Raw genomic sequence first — 23,669 nt, 5'->3', positions numbered from 1 at the left:
TATACAATACTTGAACTGTTCTACTAGACATGTACTTTTAATAGATAAAATATGAAAACTTTCACAAAATTTTAGTTTTACAATCTCTATAATCGGAGTACTCACCCAGCAAGCTTGAGTGAAGGTACTCTAAGAAAGGAATTGCCAGCACTTTTGCCATTGTGAAGAACATCAGGAGAGGATGACCTTTTACTGAGATCTAGCGGTTGTGGTGAGCCTGATTCCAACGGCACTTGAGTAGGCAGTGGTGTTGCTGGATGAGATGGAGGTTGTGATGATGACGGACTTTCTGATATGCTGTACAAATCAGATTCTACATAAAAAGAAGTCAAACAGAAGTGAGAAATTATTCACTTTCATTTATAGAATGAAGGAAAGGATGTAGTTGTGGTTGAGATAAAATTAGGAATTAAATCATTTTTTAATTTTTTATGTTATGAAATTAGTCCAACAATGGATTTTACCTTGATGTTTTTGTTTGTTTTTGCATTGGTTTCTGAGGTGAAAATTGATTGAAAATTGATATTGGGGACATGAACTAAAACAGTTGTATATTAAATCCTTATAATGCTACACATTTTAAGAATTTGACACTTAATTTATAGATTTTGTATTGTGATATTTTTTTCAAATCCCTGTGTCATAATGCATTGAACATAAACTCAGAAACAAGCTAAGAACTGCAAAATTTGAATTTGACTCTCATAGAGGTTGTGAGAATATGAAAAGAAAAAAATATTTTGTGAAGCAATCACATGACACATGTTCTTAGACCAGCATACAACATAATTTCTTTACATGCAAACTAGCATGTGCACCAGTGTGATCAAAAATTTTACTAGCTAGGAATATGCTGTGACAATGCCGCCCATACAGTGTTTCATTAACCAGAACATGGTTATGTAGATGATATATGTATATTTAATACCAGAAGCAACAGCAAATAACAAATGTTATTCTATACTTTTGGATATGTATTACTGACTGAATGGGTGACTAATTCTTGCCAACAAGTCACTGCCCTATGTGTGCAAGCAAGTGTGCATTCCTATACTTACCTCGAATAATGTCAGGGTGCATGTACTCCAAATAAACACTATGTTTCTGGTCATTATTAGCGACCTTCATACTCTCTATATACCTTTGGTGTCTGGCCAAAGATTCCTGTTGAAACAAACATGAACAACTTAGAATACAGTTTTACATGAGCCACTAACTCATCAATACAGGAGTTATTATTGTAATGATTTGATACAGCCACAGTTATCAGTTAAGTCTTGCAGGAAGCACAAATATAAAGTACTATAAACTGTTTAATTTTCGTCGGTGTTAATTTCACGATTTGATTTGAAGCTGTTCAACAGGCAAAAATTGACGACAGTCACTTTTAATTGCTTGATGGTCATGTGGTAGTAAGAATGTTTTTTTTATTCAAGGATGAAACTCAAAACGGTTGAGGCTGTTCCACGCAATGAGATAGTCTTGAAAAGCTCCAATGAGCTTCCCAATCTCAAACAAATAAAGATCCATTGTCTCAAAAATCACAATGAGAAGTTCACTGAAATAAAATCTCACATTTTCTAAATTATTGAAGATTATCTCTCAGGAAATAAAAGCAGTTTGTACTTTTAAAAATGAAACCAAAAAGCAGTGAAAAAACAAAATGCTAAACCATTCAAGTTTTAAGTGCAACAATTTTTTGCAATTTTGTAGACACAAATTTTACTGGCAAAGTGACAGATTTATTTATAACACAGATCAAAGATTCCAATTACAGATCTGGAAACCCCAGCTGTTTTTCGGGTTTACATATGAGAAAGGAATACTTCATGTTTGGAGGTCTTAGTAGATTGTGTTGAGTGAAAAGTTGGCTTGGGTGATCAAACCTAAACCTTCCCTGATTCAGGGTGATATTATACACCAAGTCCTGGTTAGACTTCTTCAATAGTTGAGGAAGTCTTTCTTCTCATAAACTCCAGACATTGCACTTTGACTAAAGCTGTAGCAGATCTTTAAGACAGCGAGTCACTGTGACTATGGCAAAATATATTCTCCAAGAACGCCAGCATATTTTTAATCAATGATGCCAGCAAAAATTAAACAGTTTACAGAATATGCAAAACAGATAGCAAAGGGTTACCAGTAGATTTGGTACATACATGTACAGTACTTACAGCCACCAACTGTTGTCTTGCTGAACACAATGAACAGTCTTGATACATCTTCCAATCAACCACTTCATGTTCATGCTCATCATCATAGTCATCATCATCTCTCTCTTCTATTTCTTCTGAAAAAGTGATAAGATATATTATTATACATCTGTCATCGTAACGCCATAAGTTACAGCGTGCCGTAATTTTGTGGTATTTTACGGGGTATTTTCATACTACCATATTAGGAAATGTGAATTCCAAATATGGAATGATTACGCACGTAAGCGTCCTCTAATAATAAAAACAAACATGGCTGTCACCACGATTTGACCGGACTCCACAAAAAGAAGTTCGCTGATTCTGTTCTAAACTATTTTGGATTTCGGCATTCCCATGGTTTATCATTGGAAGGAAAAGATGTATAATAATAAGGTTATTACGAGGATACCTCAAAGTATGCACTCAGACAGTATGCCATCGCATTGACCTCCGCTGCGTGTCGGACGATACTCCAGCTGTACTGTCTTCATGCATACTTTGAGGTATTCTCGTAATAACCTCATATTATACTTTTACACAATGGTATTTGTCAATATTGGTGGGTTCAAGGCTATTGGCGTGACATTCGAAAATTTTGCTTTGTTACATCAAAGGCACAAGTGTTATAAGCATGCAACAAAAATAGAATCCTCTCACAACATTTTTTCTTTTTAATTTTGGGCTACAATTAAATTACTACTGTAAGCACTAAAAAAATGTATAATAATAAGTTTTCACGAGAATACTTCAAAGTATGCACACTTCGGTTGATATGACTACCATACTATCTTTGTGAATACTTTGTGATATTCTCATGATATTATAACTAATTTTGTTTGTAAGATTTATGTAGCACAATACACATACATGTGTAGATGAACTTGACAATGAATATGGAGATTAGTATACAGGGCTTATGGAATAGGTTACCATTCTAGTGTAGTTTGTTTATTTTTATTAACATGTTACCATCACAAACATGGTTAATGGTTACCTTCGTAAGGTTTTATGTCTGATCTGATGATGCATCAGATGGAGACACACCTATACATGTAACATTGTTGTTCTCCCTGGTGTAGCGAGTCTTGATGCAGAGGAATTGACAATATATTCTGTGTATATTCATTACAAATGGGAAACCTTGTACAAAAATGGGGCCCCCCTTTAGTACTGGGGGTGTGAAAAGCCAGTAATTTGGGTTTAATGCAATCCCTGAGTTTAAGTCATATAGATTTTGGCACTTTTCAAAGCATAGTGGAACTACTGTGACCAAATTATTTTTGTACTGTGTTTTTAAACAGGCAATAATATATATATGTACCATATTTGCTCTATTAGAAGGGCAGATAAACCAACAGTTACATGTATTATACACTGTATTGTTAAAATACAACTTATTTTGTCATTTATATATCAGCATATGTACTAAAAGATTTTTCAAAAGATAAATTAAAGTAAGAAAAGTCATATCCCAAAAGCAATATCAAGCTAAAAAGACAATTAAAAATATACAAACAAGCAAGGAAAGATTTGGAGAAGAGCTTAGAATCAAATATTTGTTTGGTTTGCAAGTGTCATAAATTTAGTTTAGGGGCTTATATTCTGACTTTTATGCTTAAATGTAACAATGAATCAACTGTTGCCTGGTTGGGTGTCTGTTTAATAATCTGATTTTGTTTTTCTTTGAAGCGCATTAATTATCCATAAAAAAGCTATCTGAACATGTACAAGTTGACAGCTGTCCTGACCATGGGCAACATAGCATGATTAATTGATAGTGGGTCAGACAATTGTTAGTACTGATAATTTAGATTTTACTCACTCTTTCAGTGTAGTGGATATTGAATAAATTTAAAAATCAGTTAAATTTGCAAACTTAGTAAATACTGTGGAATACTTTATTTTCGCTGGAATTAATTTTCGCTGAAAAGGCTTTTGGGGCGTTTCTTATGGAATTTACTTTCACTGATTTTTGATGAGTTTAATGTGAAATATAGGAAAAAAAGTATATTCGCTGGATTTTATTTTCACAGAAGCATTCCTTCAGCGAAAATAAATTCCAAGCGAAAATAAAGTATTCTACAGTAAATGTCATACTTACAATGTTGCCATAGAGCAAAGCGCCACCAGTGACAAAAGTCATAAATTATTTTGTTTACTAATTACAACAGTATATTTGACCACAATACCTGAAAGATTGGTGTTATTATCAACCATTAACAGGAACTGCTTTCTTTCCTCACATACTGAAATAATTTCACCTCTCGCTTTTTTATTAAACTATTGAACCATAAAATGACATTGTCTACAAATAGCAGCAACAGATTTGTCTGAGTAGAGACCAAAATGGTGTTTAGGTCATACCTGTACTGAACACTATATAGTATTCCAAAATGTGAGACTCACCTTGGTAATATGGCAGTACTTTCTTTAAGAGATCTGGTCCAAATAACGTTTCAGCAACACATTCCAGACCTGTGCAAAAAGCATATAGCACTAGAATTAGTCAATATACCGAAGATAATAACATTAAAAACAATAACCAGGCAGGATTCCGTAAGGGATATCGTACTACAGATCAGATATTTGTATTGAAAACTATTGTCAACAAATACTTGAAATCAAAGGGAAAATTGTACTCGTGTTTCATAGACTTTCGAAAAGCATTCGATAAAATCTGGACACAAGGGCTTTTCTATAAATTACTTAATAATGGTATAAATGGTAAAATCTATAACATCATTAAAAATATGTATCTAAATACAAAATCATGCATTCGTTTCAAAAATAAAATTACACCCATATTTGAAACGACCAAGGGTGTTAGGCAGGGTTGTGTCATTAGCCCAATGCTTTTTAATTTGTTTGTTAATGACTTAAATAATTCACTAGAAGATGAATCATTGGATCCGGTTACATTGAATAACTGTAAAATTAGTTCCCTACTCTATGCAGATGATCTAGTGTTAATATCTGAAACAAAAAACGGTCTACAAAATGCACTAAATAGTTTAGAAGATTATTGTCATAAATGGAAACTTCAGGTAAATCTGACAAAAACAAAAGTTGTTATTTTCAGACGAGGAACACTGAAAAAGACAGAAAAATTCTATTATAATGAACAAAATATTACCTGTATAGATATGTACAACTACCTGGGTATAAATATAAAGTCAAATGGCTGCTACACTGAAGCCAAACAAAATTTAGCAGATAAAGCAGCCAGAGCAATGTATGCATTGAAACAGTTCCTACCACCAGAAACAAATTGTAGAACTTTCAGCCATCTTTTTAAAAGGTGTATTCAACCAATATTATTGTACGGGTCTGAAATCTGGGGTCATGAAATTCAAGATTACAACAAATGGGACAAAACAATAACAGAAAAAACACAATTGAATTTTTACAAACAACTACTAGGACTGAACAAATTTGTGGCAAACATTGCATGCAGAGCCAAAGTAGGAGAATTCCCACTCTTAGTAGATATTTAGATCAATTTAATAAAATACTGGACTCGTATCAGTAAATTACCAGACAATAATATCACAAAACAAGCATACCTTGAACAAAAGAAATCCAATTTACAATGGTACTCTTCAATACAAAAAATGATGAACATCATGAACTTTTCACGAGAACAACAGAATGATTGGTTAACAAAACATATACAGCAAATTGGCAAAGTTGTCAAACAAAAATACATAAATTTCTGGAGAAAAAATATAACTGAAAAAACAAAGCTGAGAACTTATGAAAAATTCAAAGACTCTTATAATTTTGAAAAATACTTGGATGTGCTAAATTTGAAACAAAGAATTTCAATGACAAAATTTCGAACTAGTAATCACAATTTAGCAATAGAAAAAGGGAGACATATGCAACCAAAAATACCTACTAAAAATAGAATTTGCAAACAATGTTCACAGAATGAAATAGAAGATGAACTGCACTTTGTTATGAAATGTCCACAATATAAAGTAATACGCCAACAAATCATACAAGACATTATATTTCCACAAGAAACCTAGGATGATCTTCAGAAATTTAATTTTTTGATAACTTCAAAAGATGATGTAATAATAAAAAAGATTGGGAACTATATTCATAATGCATTTCAATCAAGAAATAAAAATGCCATTTGATATGTAACACTTGCTTTATCTTTTTTAACAACTAACTTTCTTTTTGTATAGTAGTAGTTATCACAACTAATCTTTATTGCTATTAACTGATAGAAACATTGTATTTCTAAGGATGCAATAAAGTTATTATTATTATTATATAAATACAGTTACATACATCATAATACCACAGTCCTCTTCTAGTACATTGTGAGAAACAAACAAACATAAGTGGGATTTAAACACAAATATTTTGAGTGAAATGTAATTGAGCCATGAGACTCAAAACATGAGACTCGTTATTTGGTAAAATGACAAGAACATTGATTGATTCATGAGGTTTGTTTAGGCTCACCGAATCTGAGACACATGTGAAGACTACCTACGTCTGTGAAACGTTTAGGAAGAAACAAGTAAATCAATCAGAATACTCTAGACAAATCAGATGATTTAAAAACACAAAACACGAGAAGATAATCTCTGTGGGCTGTAGTCAAGAAGTATTAACAAAGATAATTAACAAATTCAGAATTTAGTTGATATTTGATATCACATTCTACTGTAAAGTTGTGATGTTGTAACGGATGTCTCACTTCTGGGCAGAATCATGGTTATTGAAGAAAAGGGACACAAGTATGGATCATAAATTCAGATATTGTCTATACAACTTAATTCATGGAGAAGGCACAAAAACTGCTTTAACAGAACACATGCATTTGTAATTCTTTGTAAAATGGGATGGTAACTCTCAGTTTATCGTTACTATGAGAGATAAAAAATATAAGTTTGGAACCAATCTTCTGTCAAAGAGCAGGTGGGAACTTTAGATTTCTGAGGGAAACAAAAATTGTATATATGACTTATAAAAACTTGTTGGACATCCTTTATGACATCACTTTAATGTGGTATGTGACATCTCTAGTCACTTATTTTGATCACTACTTTTTATATATGTAACCACGCAATGTTACCATAAAAAAGATTCCAAATAGCAGTCATTTTGGTAGACAAGATACAAACTTGCATACACCTTGTAGAAAAACAGTGACATTACATCATACATATATGCAATGTTGCCAGGATCTTTCAATAAAAAATAGTGGAAAAAAAAATGTTTTAAGAAAGAGTACTGAGCAACCTAACCTAACATAACCATTTATGTAACTTTTCAAACCAACACAGTGAATGCTCAGACAATTTGTTCAAATATTTCCCAACTGCACCTGGTACATGGATAATACATGATTCATAATAAATTGACACGTTTTTTTTTGGTGTGTGCATAATGTTTGGTGGCATATGGACCAGAATACACGACCGAATCCTAATATCGGCTGTCTTTTTACGTAGTCAGTGATTTTAGGTGATAGACAGACAGGGGGATTATAGTCACATCAGACAAACTCAAATAAATACACAGTTCAGCAACATGTGTTCTGGACCATTTTATTAGTGAAAACAGTCTATACATGTTTATTGAACTGTCTTCATCAATATTTATTCAACTCTTACAATTTATCCCATTCAAGACAAAAAAAAATAAATTGCAACAAAAAAAATGTCACAGGCTTCACTTCAATGTGTTTACAAAGCAAGATATAAGTAAGCATGGTATTGTTTATACCAGCTTCTTTCCACTATAATCCTACTCAACAACACAAAAATATACTCACAACAGTCTGAACGTGAATAGGCTTAATCCCACAAGCTTAGCATATTATATTGTCTGACAGAGAAATAAACTAAAATGCACATCTACAGTGAATATTATCAATATGGCAATTTGAAATTTACAGTGAAACTTGTGTACACAGGCATACAGTACCATGCAGGGTTCATAATAAATCAAAATTTTAAAGTAGTTGAATTAACCATTCCACCACCAGTTCCCTCTTTTTATCACAAATTCACAAAATAGTCTATTTTATAGTCTGCACTTTTCTTCAGAAGATAAGGACAAAAATAGCCAATTTTTTGGAGTGAAAACTGAAAATTGTGTCTCTGGCTCAAAAATTAGGATCCATTTCCAGAAATATTGAAGAATTTAAGAAAAGAGTACAACAAAATTTGGGTGAGAAAGTCAAAAGCCAAAAGGAAGGCTGAAATGTTTTAAATATCTCCAATGAAATACTGTCTCATTTTTGAACAAATACATTTTTTAGAATAGTAAAAAATGAATAATTTTTATACCAAACTAGAAACGTAATTTTTTTTTGTCAAATGAACAGATAACTTTTAATTTCAACCACTGTCAGAATTGTACATTTTACTAATGATTGGAGCTAAATCTAGACAAGTTTTTCATTGTTTTATTTTAAAAAATCATTGCTAAGCATAATTAATGTAATCCTGTTAATAAATTCATGAGTCAGGTAAAATCTTAAAATTTTGTAAGTACTGAAAAGAAGATTTCACTGAGGTCATTATCACATCATTATCCTTTGTGAAACTTGTGAATGCATCACAGAGGTCAAGAGAAAAAATGTAAGAACTGACAAGACACAAGGACATACTAGTTAGACTATACATTACCAAAATGAACATGCAGTCAACAGCTGGTAATACAATTATACAACTGTTAAACAATTAAATGAGAGGTAATGCTAAATAAAAGATTACATTTTCCCTTTTGGATGTTGTGGTTCCTCAACTTCTGCTTGTTATACGTAAACCAGAAAATCTCATTGAAAATTGCACCCTTTATCTGCCCCCATACTTCACTGTACTTTACCATGTTACTGAACCAAGCTCCAGTCAACTATGTTCAAATGGAATTTAAATCGAAAATTTATAGCCTGATTTTTTCCAGACTACTTTTCCAGATTTTTTTTATCTGCCTTCATTCTTTTTATTGAAATATATTTGGACTGTGAATGATCCCAGAAGTTTCATTCAATTAACTATGCAACAAAGAAATATTGAACAAGAGAGCCCAACAAAAATTGTGAGTATTTACTTTGTAACTCCATCATGTAGATCTAAAATAGAAATAATATCCAAAATACAGTGAATGTAGATGTTGTTGCAAATAAAAAACATTTTTATTTTTACTGTATGATTACTGTATATTTTTTTGCTGACATTAACTTTAATTATTCATCAAAGGTGTGACAAGAAAATCTCAGCATTAATTAATATGTCACATTTCCAATAAAAAATAATCTTAATATACATAAGTACCTGTAATTGAGTTTGAAAAATATGAACATAAATGGCCAGAACATGCAACAACTGCATTCATTTTGAACCAAGATCTTATAATGTTTACTGTACACATCAAGTTTGAGTAGAATCTGTTTATACCTGACCAAGTTCAGATCTGCTTTATTTTGAGGAATTTTTATACAAACCTCAATAACTGTTTTTGATCTATCGGTAAATCCCATCTTTAATTATTCCTCAATATTATTGTATTGAATAACAATTCCTCATTAATCATCGTTTTAATCACAGTTCCTCAGGAACGGTGATTTAATGTACACTCAATGTATGGAATATTCGATTTGCTTGATTTGATTCCCAGCCCATTTTGAAGACTTCCTTTACAAGTTATATTTGAAAATTGTGGAAAAAGTTAAACAATTTTAGTTTTTCATATTCGCACTGGACCTCACAGTATGTGTACATAGCCATTTACATCTCCTCATTCTCAGCACAAAGTAGAGTTATGTATATTTTCACTAATACTACCGGTAGTCCTTTCTTCCAAGACCCCACAATATTAGAGGGGGACCTCCTCATTCTCAGCACAATGAAGAGTTACGTTCATTTTCACTTATACTAATTCTTGCTTCCAAGCACCTATAATATTTGAAGGGGAACTCCTCATTCCGAGCACAAAGAAGAGTTATGTTCATTTTCACTTTAACTAATTCTTGCTTTCAAGACCCCATAACATTTGAGGGGGACCTCCTCATTCCGAGCACAAAGAAAAGTTATGTTCATTTTCACTAAGACTAGTCCTTGCCTCCCAGACCCCACAATATTAAAAGGGGACATCTTTATTCCCAGCACAACGCAACTAAAATCAGACCAACATGTTCAAATTAATTCTCTACGGCCGAAATAAGTCACATTTTAAAGACCAAGTATACAACAAATACAATGTTTAGTTTATGTGCATTTCTAACAGAGGGATTATTGTACCTATTCTTATGGAACATCACAATATACAGTACATACAGCGTAGTTTCATCTTTTGTGCAACTTTGTAAAACTACATGGTCAAATACTTAAAACTAGGTTAACAGTGATGTACATGTAATATCGCAACCATGTCATTATGGACTCAATAAAGTACTGTAACAAGCTTCAATTTTGTGAGAGACACATTTTTGTGAATTTCGTGTCAGTGAAAATCACAAAATTTTGTAGCAGTGAATATGTGGTCTTGAGACATGGAATGTCAAGGTAGTTTTGTCTTCACAAATGACATACAATCCAGAAATTTGCGAAAACGGTTTACAGTATATATCTGCAATTTTGCTAGGAATATTGTATTGTACCAAAAATTAACTAACCAGCAATAGTGAAATTTGAATCCAAGTCTTAGTACACACGGTGGCAACTCAGTTGATGTGCAAGGTGCATTTTTACTAACTGTCATATTGAATAATAATATCACACACTCTGGGTAATGCAATTTTATTTCGAAACACACATATTCCACAGAAAGACAGTAATGTTTACAAAAACAAATGAAAAAAATGTTCAATAGAACAAACTGCTAAAAAACAAGTACATGTACTAAAAGTAATATAAAAATAAAGAAATAAACAAATTTGCTTAGCTCAGGGCTTGATGACAAAGCGAGGAAGATCTTTTTAATGAACTGTACCACTTGATTGCACACCTGTTCAATGAGTAACAAGATAAACTATTCGTCCATGAATTTATAAATGCTTGAATCTACAATTTACCATAATGATCAACTTAAAACTTGTAAGAGAACAGTTTTTGTTTAGGGCTTCAACATAGGATTTGAACTTTGCTGGTGAAACAACTGCTCATTCTGTTTAGATGATCAATTACAGGATTGTTTAAGAGATGGTCATCACTGATGTTAGTGATAACAAATCATGTTTCTCATATTTTACATTTTGTAAACTTTTTGAAGGTAACCTACAAGAAAACCAACATGTTCAGAACAAAATTAGATTGGTATTGCACAATGCATGATGACTTGAAGTACACCAGTTGTTACCCCCTCTGCATATACACTAAATATATGTGTATCATATCCTGCATAGAAGATGATGAAAGATGAAACACATCTATAAAGCTAGCCCGCATTGTCAGAATGGGTAAAATTCTCAAAGAACATTTTGGCCACTGAATTTTATACAAGGATTTGCTGGTACAGCACGAGCAGCCAAAAAAAGTGTGAACAAAATAAATAAATGTCATCACTCAATTTGTGTAGGACACCAATTGTTCTGAAGATAATTTTGAAAAAAAAATGTATTTATTATCTGAACATTTTACTAGTCCAACCAACTGAGATTTTGGTAAGGGAAAAAATTTGTCATTTGTGTACCTTGGACTAATGGTAATTGTACGCTGAAATTAGGTATGTGTCAAGTTCGAATGTAATTTGTTTTGTAATTGTTCAGGTACAGGTCTAGACATGCATGCGCACAGAGATAAGTCAATCCTCAGGGGCGAAGCTACGTCACAAGACGTTCCACGTTGCTAAGACATGCACCACTGTACATGCGTTTCTATGGGCTCTGTGTGCACTGCTGTGGAACGCCGGTCGTGTTGGTGAAAATTCAAGAAAACAACACAAACTCAACTTTGAAGTAATCCTGAACAACCAAATTTATATATGTTACACACGTAGGGCTAATCTTGTTATATTGTTCAGGGGAGTCTCAACCACCATCCCAAAGTACCGTTTTCTGCGAGTTTTTGGCCTTTGTTTTCACCGCCAGGGTTGCAAAGTGGTGAAAATGCCCGGATGTCCGCCCCCGAGGATACATGTAAATATACATGCAAGGGGTTGACCATTGGAAACTCAGACAGGCTGACAAATATGCATTGAAAAAATAGTTTGAAATATTCAATTTACAACAATAACTAACATTTGATGGAGGTAAACAAAAATTCCATCCACAACCCTGAGTTTCCAATGATCAACCCCTAGATCCCTTTTTTCTTCAGAATAAAAGTGTTTTGTTTTCCTAGCTCATATAGCAACTGATAGTGAGTAGTGTTATGAGCATATGCTACTCATCACCACATGGTACAGATTAAAGGTGTCTGAGTCTTTACTACATGTATGTTTAGAAATACACATACACAACAACAACACTGTCAAAAAAAAAATAGAACAGAAAAATATCACGATTTCCATGGAATCACATGCAAATATGCATCAACGAATAACATCCTGTGAAAATTATTTTTTTTATAAAAAAGTTGCAAAAATTGAGGTATAATATTAAAAATTGCTGTTTTAAGTGTGAGAGTGCCAGAATGTGACCATTTATTATAGTTCAGGGTAGGAAGTGCTAAATCTTGGATGTGTACTTGCTATAAATACAGTATTAAGATGAAGAACACTAACAAACTAACAAGACATGTGACTTTTGATATATGAAACTGTTGATTTATTGTTTTTGGCAGGCAGGGATGACAAGTTCACCAACCAGAAAGAAGTTTTGTATGACGGCATTTCCCATCAAGGTCTGTTTTACCATGTGTAGGGACATCCAAATGAGTGAGGCTATTTGAAACCAAAAAAATAAAGGAATGGGACAGCTATAATTGGATAAATTCGGCATATGAAAACACCAAAATCAATGATTTTTTTCAGTGGCTGTGTGACCTTGTGTCTGACACATTCATATGCAAATGACTAATCTGTGAAACAAACAGGGGCGGAGACAAACCACTCAAATGTTTGGAAACACTCATTGTGTGTCAGATAGCTACTGATAACACATCCTAACTTTGCTTTGTCTTGAGTTTATCTTTGAAACTTATAGGCACACAGATTAAACCTGTGTTGTTGATTTTGGAAAACACTACTGAGGCTGCCTTGCTTCCCTTCAGAAAATCTACATTTTAACCAACTTACATGACATTCTATGTTATATTGACTTTATCATATGAAAGTTTATGGTGCATTTCATCAATTAATAAATAAATGTGAAAATCGTAATTTTCAACACAAATAATAGTCTCGCTACCTTAATACCCCAAACTCTAACACATTAAAGTAAACCAGTATTTTCAGTAGACATGAGACATTTTCCTTGTAGATTACTGCGAGATCTCACGTAATACATGAAAGACATTGTTTGAGTGTCTACCATAAAAATTGAATCATTTGATTATGTACTTGAATTTCTCTTTTTTTTTTACAGATTAATGTCAAAATTCCTACCTTTCAGAGAGGAATATGGTATTGAGATACTCTTACTTCATCCAAATTGACCATCATCAAATGTACCGCATAGCATATAGCACAAGGGTGGAAACACCCAAAAAAGTTTGTTGAATCCTACATGATGTTTTTACGACACTACAACACCATGACCTTTCTTTGTCCTGTTTTTTATATTCAAATTCATGTGTAATGAAGAATCTTGCAGTGAATGAAAAATGGTGAAATAAGCTGTATGGAGAACAAAATACCTAATGTCTTGCATTGACAGGTGATTCTGTTCCATACATGTGTATTACCTTGAAAGAAGTTTCAAAGACCAAAGAAGGTACATGAAAGAGTATAAAAAGGGAATCAAATTTATGTGCACAAGTAATTAATATGTCTTGTATTTGTACCAACTTTATGCTAAAAATATCAAAAATGTCTGTGAAATGGGTAAATAACAAAATGGCTGCCAGTCAGCCACTTTGAATGCAATCATAGAATTGTTAACCAATATGTCAAGACAAAATACAGTCAATGACATATTCAAATTCGGTTTTTTTTTTAGGGGATGTGGGGAGTGGAAAGGTGTGAATGTGAATATGAGAAATGTGGGCATGTAAAGATAAAACACATTTATTGTGATTACCAAGTTTATTCTGATCATGCACATTTATTTACCACTTCTGACTTCCCTAGCTTTATTCAATAAAGCTACAGAGGTTCTGGTGATATTGAAACATAAATAGCAGATTACACAATCACATGTATTAAAGAATTTAACATCCATGTCACCAAATATTTGTGTCTTTGGCAAATTTTCTTTTGTTACATCAAACGCACAAGTGATATTAGCATGCATTATTAGCAGACAGTACACCGTCGCATCGACATCCCCTGCACATCAGTCAATACTCAGCTGTACTGTCTTGTACATACTTTGAGGTATCCTCGTAATAACCTGATAGTATATCAACAGTATCCAAAAATATCATGGAAGATGCATGTGACACATAGATAACACAAATCATTGTCAAACTGAATAATATTCTTTACTTGATATGAACCTTTATTAGAAGTCAGTTAAGAACCCAAAATTATCATCAGCTAAGGTACAGATTCCACCAATATCTATGGGCTACAATTTTCGAAAAATACTTTACCAAACAGGGCTACTAGAAATAATGACTGATAAAATCAATCATATGTCAATCATTTATTTATACATGTATTCACTTTTGAGGTTAAGGTACCGGTAACAACAAAATCAAAGAAAGTTTAGAAAGAACTCCTGTGTGCTGAAGGTTTTGGAGACACATTAAAAATTAATTCAAAATTACTTATACTTGAGATATTGATGGAATAGCTGAAAACTAATTATGCAAATAAGGTAACTAATATGAACAGATTTAAGTGTAAAACTAATAAGGTCTGCACAATGTACCAAGTTTCATTGAAATGTGATTAGAACCAAAAAAATATTAATTATTATGCTAATTAGAGAATTAATATGAACAGATTTTAACCCAAAATTAATCAGACTGTCTATTGTCCTAGAGCATTTATGTACCAAGTTTTATTCAAATGTGATGATCAATACTTGAGATATTAGTGAGTATTAATTAATTATGTTAATTAGGTGATTAAGAAGCATACATATTTACCAAAAACTAATATGGTGCATAGTCTTAGGTTCATTGAAATGTGATGGGTACTCTTTAAAAGTTTCATTGAAATCCAAAGAGTGGTTTTTAGACATCATAGAACAGCAAAAAAATAACTAATTATGCAAATTAGGTAATTAATAGGCACAATTATTTATCCCAAAATTAATCAGGTCTCTGCATAGTCTTAGAATATCTATGTCGCAAGTCTCATTGAAATGTGATGATTAGTACTTGAGATATCAGGTGAAAAGCTGAAAATTAACTAATTATGCTAATAAGGTGATTAATATGCAGAAATATTTACCCAAAAATCAGCTAATTATCATGCAAATTAGGTAATTAATATTCGTAGATTTTTACCAAAACCTAATCAACTCTGCGCATTATCCCAGAGCATCTACGTACCAAGTTTCACCAAAATTTGATTAGTGGTTCTTGAGATAACGGTGGAACAAAAAAAGTGACATACATACATACATACATACATACGGACAGACATACAGACAGGGTAACTGCAAAGACTCCTTTTTGTGCTTTGCACACGGGAGTCAACCAGATGGTCTACCAAAAATTGCCATGAGACAGCCACCTCGTCCAAACATTAGCCCAGTTAAGCCTTCCATTAATAAAGTTGATTTTCAACTCTGGACTGGCTGCATTAACCTGACCTGCAAATTTTCATTTAAATTTTATAATATTGTGGTCATTATTAATGCATTAATATAGTAACAAATGTATGGTATATGAAATACAGCAATTCTATCTATGAATTTCCTCTCTCAACGCATTTCTTCATATATTAGTAATCAAAACCAAAATTATTCTCTCTGGTTCCGTCAGAAGATTTATTACTTAAACCAATGGGTAATTTGTATGTGTACGTCATGGTGCTTTGCTGCATGAAACATACAAGTGTCATAGTGTGAGGCATACCATCCGCATTATAACAGAGGATGGGACTATGTTGTTTCAGTGGATATGGTAGATGTACTTTCAAAATTATAGTGAGATCTTATGTCCTCTATTCAATGCACACCTGCATGTTCAGTATTGCATCTTTAATAGAAATGCATTAATTATACCATATTTACTTTATCAAACAAGGCTTGACCCTAAGGGTAGCCCTATATCCCAGGACAAGTAAAATTGCTATTTAGACAATGGTAAATAATTAGGCAACATACATTTGTCAATTTTGAACAAGTAAGTTTGAAAGTTAATGATTGCCCTTGCGAATCTACTGACAATAGACCATTTTCCGTACACAGCGAGAATCACGCGTTATGTGTGAAATCGAACGTAAAAACAGGACAAACAAAGGTCATAGCGTCGTAGTGGCGTCAAACATCGCGTGAGATTCGACAAACGCGAAAGTATTTTGGGAACATTTCCATGCTTAATAATGTGCTGTCCACATTTGATGATAGGCAATTTCGATTAAGTAAGGGTATTCGGAAGCAATATTTCTCTGTCGAAGATGGGCCGGTCGGTGTGAGCTACAAAATAAGGAAATTCGAGTTCAAAATCAAATCGTTCGATTTTTGCGGCAGACGTTTGACACGCGTCTTTCATGCATCTCGCAATTATACGGAAAATCACCTATTTATGTACATAAAAATGTACTGATTGTACATTGTTTCTATGGTCGAAATAGGTTATATTTTCACACTAAATGCAGAAATAATTTATTGGTCTCCAGAAAAAAATGTGTCCATTTAGTTGTAGCCGTAAATATTTGATGACCAGCCGATGAACAATTTGAAAATCATGATTCACACGGAAGTCCTTCGATACTGAAAATCGTCGACCTCAGTCTGGTTTACCTTATTTACCAACTTGCAAAACTGATTTGTATCTCAGCCCTGTTTTTTTTCTTTTTTTTTGAACTGAGGTCAAATCCCATCCGTTTGTCAAAATATGCCGATGTTTTTCAGTGAATAATTGTGAAGCCTGTCACAGCACAAAAAACTAAGTTAATCGATGCCGGAGATTGGATGGTACGACGACCCTTCAATTTGCATCAACTATGCTTTGTTACAACATCATTGATTGGCTGAGAGTCACCTGATCGGGGCACGACCTGGGTTACAGAACCACACAGAACCAAAGTTCCAACAGAACTTTGCGAGAGAACCACACCCACATTTTCATCCATTTTTAATGCGGAAGTTGCCAACAAATGTCGAAAAACTCGTGAATTTTATAGATTCGAATAAAATAAAGCTAGCGATTGGTAAGACTGGTAAATAATATATCCCCCGATGGTCTTTGATTTTTTTTTTATTTCAAGGTGAGAAATGGATAGTTGAAATTCCATAAATTTCAAGGCAACTATTCCACCGCGATAACTCTACGCACTGTTGTAGTTTCGCGAGGTAAAAAATATATAATAAATAGTACTTGTTCATTATTTTGTTTTACAGCCCGCAAATTACGGGACATGATCCCGGTGAATTGCTATAAATAAATGCTGATTGTGTTGAATGACGGACGTTTTTCCTACCAGAAATAGAACACGCGATCTATTGGACGCACAAAAATTTACATTTTAGAGTGCAAATTTTCTAACATTACTGATACATTGTTTCGGTGGAGTTGGACGTGGATATTTCCTTATCCAGAACATTATTATTGATCATTTATTTAATTTATGTATATTTTTCACTTGTTTTTTTTCATAATGTTGTTTATAAATAAATTTTGCACACAAAAAAGTCAATTGTCCCAATTCAGTTACACTTTAAAGAGGGTGAGTGCACAGGTGTTACTGTAACCTATATTGCAGAATTACGGTATGCAATAATGAGCAGTATATGTCCACCCAACTAATTTACATCACGACATCAACACATGGCATTATTATGGATATTCTAAAATACTAGAATTGCTACATTATGACACCATTTCAATTATATATTTTGGCTATTATTGTCTTTCCTTTATTTGTGCAAGCTTTTTGCATAAAAAAAAAGATGTTTTTGGTATTGCAGGACACCAAATGTGCCCCACCCCGAACTAATATGTATGAAACCACAGGGATAGAGGGACTGTGATGGAACACTGAGAATTAGTAACAGAAAGCATAGATCCTATTTTTCCTAAGATGCTAAAATATGAACTGGAATTATAAACAAAGCCACATATTGAAAAAGTCGATTATATTTCAATTATCGATGCTGGAGATGCAAAACCCTAAAAGGATGAGAAACAAAAAACTCTTGCTCAAGTTACTGTATATTGTCTTACATATATTACAGAATATTTTATTTCATTTTTTTTCACTACTCGTAAGAAATCAAACAATACAGTCAACACAAATATATGTAGCAGACCTTTCAATTTTCATAGCAATCTCAGTCTGCAATCTAATGAAGGAAAATATGACAAATTGACTCCAGAATACATAAATATATTATGGTAATGAAAACAAATTTGCAATTATTCTCCAGTTTTGTAATTTACTTTCCTTTCAAACTAATCCATATAATGTGATTTATAATTCCAAATCCAACTTTACGTATCACTCATAACAGACGTACATAATGTTGATAATATTTTGTTGTTATTTATAGTTTTATGGCAATAATCCAAAACGTTAAAATAGCAGGGGGGCATGACAATTCCTACACTCGCATACAGGAAGGAACAGGGGTTAATGACACCTTGGCACTGAAGGCTGTAAAGGTGACTTAATTTTGCATTCAGTGTTATAGCATTGACGTCATCAATGGTGTTAAAACTAGGTTCAGTACACAGTTCCCTTCCAGGCAATGGACTGTACTTGTAACATGTTACAACATGATATCATGCCCAAAATAACTTTACAGCATTCATTCCTTATTCTGTGTTATATTTCATTTTTGATTTAATTAGATAATAATCAAAAAGAAAAATGACGCAATATTTTTCTGATAAACATTTTCCTCTTATATAAATTTCCCTTCATCTATGATTTAGGCAAGGATTTTTTGTGTTTTAATAAACCAGTGAAATTTCACTCGTACAAATTTTTGTACAGTTTACAGTTTATGTCTTAGAGTACTGATGACACATTAACTGCGTTAAAACAAAACTTGTGTCTTGTAAAGTTTTACACATTATTTCACATTATTGAATTATTCGCACTGACTAGACTGTACCCCAAGAGAACTCAATTATCCTATATATGTACTTGTATAGACCAAGGGAAACAATTCAAATAGAAATGGCAGACAGTTCACAGGGCTTAAAAATAGCATAGCTATCTATTCTACGATTTCATTAATTACAAAGAGTATCGTAGTACTCCATAGAAGGTGAAGGACTAAACCTATTTATCGTGGATATACAATGAAGTCTTAGACAAGGGTTATATCCACATTAGAGGATATATCACAAAAACACACCAATAAAAGGCATATGGAAGTAATTTCTGATGAACATACCAATGTCTTACCTTGAGAGAATGATGTCTGTACTTGGGTGCCAATATATGGCTGGAATTCAAACCCCATGGACTTTAATGTCTGCTAAATAGACTTGCATGCTGTTTGTATGAGGCCCTTGTTAAAAACCAGCTGGTACATACATGTACAATGAATGAGACCTTTTTTGGGTTTATTTGGTTTGGTTTAATATGCAATAATATAAACTAATGGTTAGATAAAAATCATATTATGTGCAGATTAAACACACAGACAAGGCGACAAGGGAGATTGTGGGAAACAATATTTCCACTGTAAGGAGCAAATTTAATAACTTTTCACCAACATAAATGTTAAAATATAATACTGACATTTATGAGCACTCACTTAGCCTTGAAGGATGCAAAATAATAAGATCCTAGGTATCACCTTTAATTTATGGCTAAATAAAAACCCTGGACAATCATACGCCATATATCAAAAGAATACTTTCTTGCAATGAATGCTAAGGTCAGAGGGGACACAAGATATTTATCATTGTCTACATGACAGAAAGAATCCTCCATTTCTAAGACCCAAGTAGTTGAGACAAATGAGGAAATAACATCCCTAGTCATTCTGAAATGAGACACAGACATAATCGATTGGAATATGATCTGTAAACTACATGCAATGTGTCCTGGGATTGATAAATATAACCTTTGTAACATAACTTCAAAAAAAAGTCATTTTATTCTCTGCTCAGAAATTCATCAAATTGTAAACAAAAAGCTCTGAAATATAGATATAATAGAGCAGAATAAAATTTACTGTAAAATTGATAAACCAGTAAAACATCGCCTTACAAATAAGTACAATTTGAATTACATAAACAGTATAATTGCTCTATTTGAAACACATCTCTTAACCTGAAAAATGCCATGTGTGGACATGCACCACTTGTTTGTACTGCCATGTAAAGGAAAAGACATACATTTTTGTATGGAAGAAATTCAAATTGTTATCATCTTCTTGCAAATTTCCACTCTGTCAACATGCTGATGATTTATTTATGATTCTTTTTGAAATTTATAAAAAATTCTAAAAGCAAAATATACATGTAGGTACTTTTATTAAATAAATGAACCTGGAGAACCATGCAAAATACTGTTTTTTTAAAAAAAAAATTGAATTTGTTGACATGAACGAATCCATGTAGAAGTCCACAAAACATCAAAACAAAACTGTTTTTAAGATGACATAAATGAAAAACATAATTGTTAAAAATAAAAATGTTATCACATGAACAAATCTAATAGAGGTCCTCCAAAGGCACCGGTATATGCAAAGAAATATCAGCATTGTCATTAAGTCAGGAAAATACTTTTATAAGCTGAAATGACCTATCTGTGATAATTTTCCATATTTGTTGGCATAACTTCTTCTATGAAAAAATTACCCTCTGCACTCCTCATGACAGCTATAAAGCCAAGCCAAACTCTTTAGTGCTTTTCATGAAGATCTCGTCCACAGACAGATGTCTGACAGACATAGCTTCATCCCAATAAAGCTCAGTGGACATACACAATGCACCGGTATGGTCTATTGAGCAAAAACCACATTTATTATAAAATGGATCTGTGAAATAACTTAGTTTGACCATATTTATGAGTAAGCACTACTAATAGAGTAAATATAATACATGCACAAGATTCTACGCTATAATGGTTATAAAAATTGGTGCTATAAGTAATTTATAATAAGTAAACAAGAAAAGCAGTGATAATTTTGCCAGGGTCACTGGAATCTAACTCTGGTCTTAAGGTTCCCAAGCATGGAGACCCAGGGTATTCTTGAAACTGTTTGCTTGGTAGCAATAGTGGCAAAACAATAGAGAAGTGAGATATACATATATTTATTAGTGGGTTTCACATGTGTGATATTCTGGTAATTCATGCCAGTAACTTGTACTACAATGTAGGTTATACCAAAATTGGTTCACAAATTATGTGCATCAACAAGTCATTCTCGCCTGTCATATTAGTTTTCTGCTACACTGCAAACATACATGTACTTGTACTCTAGCAAAATACAACTACATGGCATGTATTAGGAAGTTATGATTTACATATTCATAAGTAAATGACCAATCGTAACTTGCTTTAGAAAGACAAATACTAGATTGATTGGTACACTGTTATAGTAGGGAGACACGCTGATTGGTGCATTTGCTGATAAGAGGCTGTGGTTTTACGATGATGCAGCAAGTGTGTGCATACATAAACACCACTAAGTTTACTGGGTATGTGAAATAAAACCAATTCACCCAAAATGAAAAGTAATCTGAGATACAACACCTGTATATGTGTTATTAAAAGTATACCTGTAATAGAAGTGCACATAAACCAAAAATTGTAATACTGTAAAATACTTTATTTTTGCTTGGAATTAATTTTCGCTATTTTCGCTGAAGGAACGATTCATTGAAAATAAAATCCAGCGAATATACCTTTTTTCCTATATTTTACATTGAAGTCGCCAAAAATCATTGAAAATAAATTCCACACAAAATACCCAAGAACTCTTTTCAGTGAAAATTATTTCCAATGAAAATAAATCATTTCACAGTAGTATGCAGGGTAATTAAATATGACTTATAATAACCACAGCATATCAACTAGTATGTCATTAATGTAAGCATATGCATGACTAATAGAATAAATATGGCATGTTGTAATTCATCTGATCAGTGTGAAACACTTTCAAGACCAATGATATATATACTTGTATATAAATTTAACCATAAATATTCTCTCCTTTCAACTTTAACCCTTTGAATGTTTTCATTTTTCAAGCCAATATTTTGGCTCAACATTTTCATAATTTTTGTGTATTTTTCTACAATATAAATTTTTCTAAATTTTCAAAAACATGGACATAATTTCCCACTGGCTACAAGCTTTGATCAACATTTTTTATAAAAAAGTATGAAAAAATTATGTGGATTTATTAATTTTTGAATGGTGACAAAATGCTACTGGCTTTCAAATGACAAGCAACCACACAAACAAGTTTTACCAGATAATATTTTCAATACACCTTGCCGTAAACATAAATATCAGTATCTACACTATATAGTCATTTATCAAGAAAAAGATTTTGGAGATTTACTACATTCTGAATGACAAACAATGCAACCACAGTTGTTGCTCTTTACTTCATTGCTGTCACTTTATACATCATTTTGATATCACTTCAAAGCTAGAGAGTGTGACTTATAGAAAGAGCGTATATTCAGTTATATTGCTCACAAAAGGTACATTTCATGGAAGAGTTCTAAAGCACAACTATACAGTTATACATCCCGGTACTTTCTGACGATATCCTACAACTGCAATAATTTACAATATTATACCTGAATTTTTGCAGCGTTAATACATTTTTGAATTTCAATAAAAAATTCTCATTGATACCTTTTCGGAAATTACCAGGATGTATGACCTTTAGGGCCAATGCATAAAATCTAATAATAACAGCTCAGAATATAATATATTAATAAAGTTGATGGACCAATATTAAAATAACTGATGAAAAAGGTCTAGCATCTTCACTAAATATTAGTCTCAAATTCCCCAAACCAAACAAATTGCCTAAAATTAATCATCTGAAGTGAAAAGATAGGCAAAGAAAACAGACTTAATTATCGCAGGTAATCTATTTTAAATTGTTGATGTGTCTGAAGTTTGAATTGTCTAATGTTATTTAGTTTCATGTTCGTTTTTTCCTTTGTTTGTGGGAAAACCGCTGCATTGTTTGTTTTTTTTGCTTATGAGATTTACCTTGATGTAAATGAGCTACTGAACATTGATATTATTTTAAAGTTGCATTCTGAGATCGTTCATACACACAGAGCTTTAGTGGGGTCT

The 23,669-nt window shown here is 32.7% G+C and overlaps 1 protein-coding gene across 1 annotated transcript in view; it reads right to left on the bottom strand.

Annotated features, from left to right (window-relative positions):
- LOC102806435 (ligand-dependent nuclear receptor corepressor-like protein) overlaps positions 1-23,669 on the bottom strand; it is a 33,760-nt gene that overhangs the window by 6,032 nt on the left and 4,059 nt on the right. Inside the window, exons 2-5 of the mRNA XM_006825891.3 lie at positions 4,602-4,670; positions 2,175-2,290; positions 1,059-1,164; positions 106-313 (exon numbers count right to left, since the gene is read on the bottom strand). Coding sequence (XP_006825954.2) covers positions 106-313; positions 1,059-1,164; positions 2,175-2,290; positions 4,602-4,670 — 499 coding nt within the window. The remainder of the gene's footprint in view (positions 1-105; positions 314-1,058; positions 1,165-2,174; positions 2,291-4,601; positions 4,671-23,669) is intronic.

The sequence above is a fragment of the Saccoglossus kowalevskii genome, chromosome 10 (genome assembly GCF_978046115.1).
Source record: "Saccoglossus kowalevskii chromosome 10, keSacKowa6.1, whole genome shotgun sequence".
Classification (NCBI taxonomy): Eukaryota; Metazoa; Hemichordata; class Enteropneusta; family Harrimaniidae; genus Saccoglossus; species Saccoglossus kowalevskii.
This window is presented reverse-complemented; position numbering and strand designations above follow the sequence as displayed.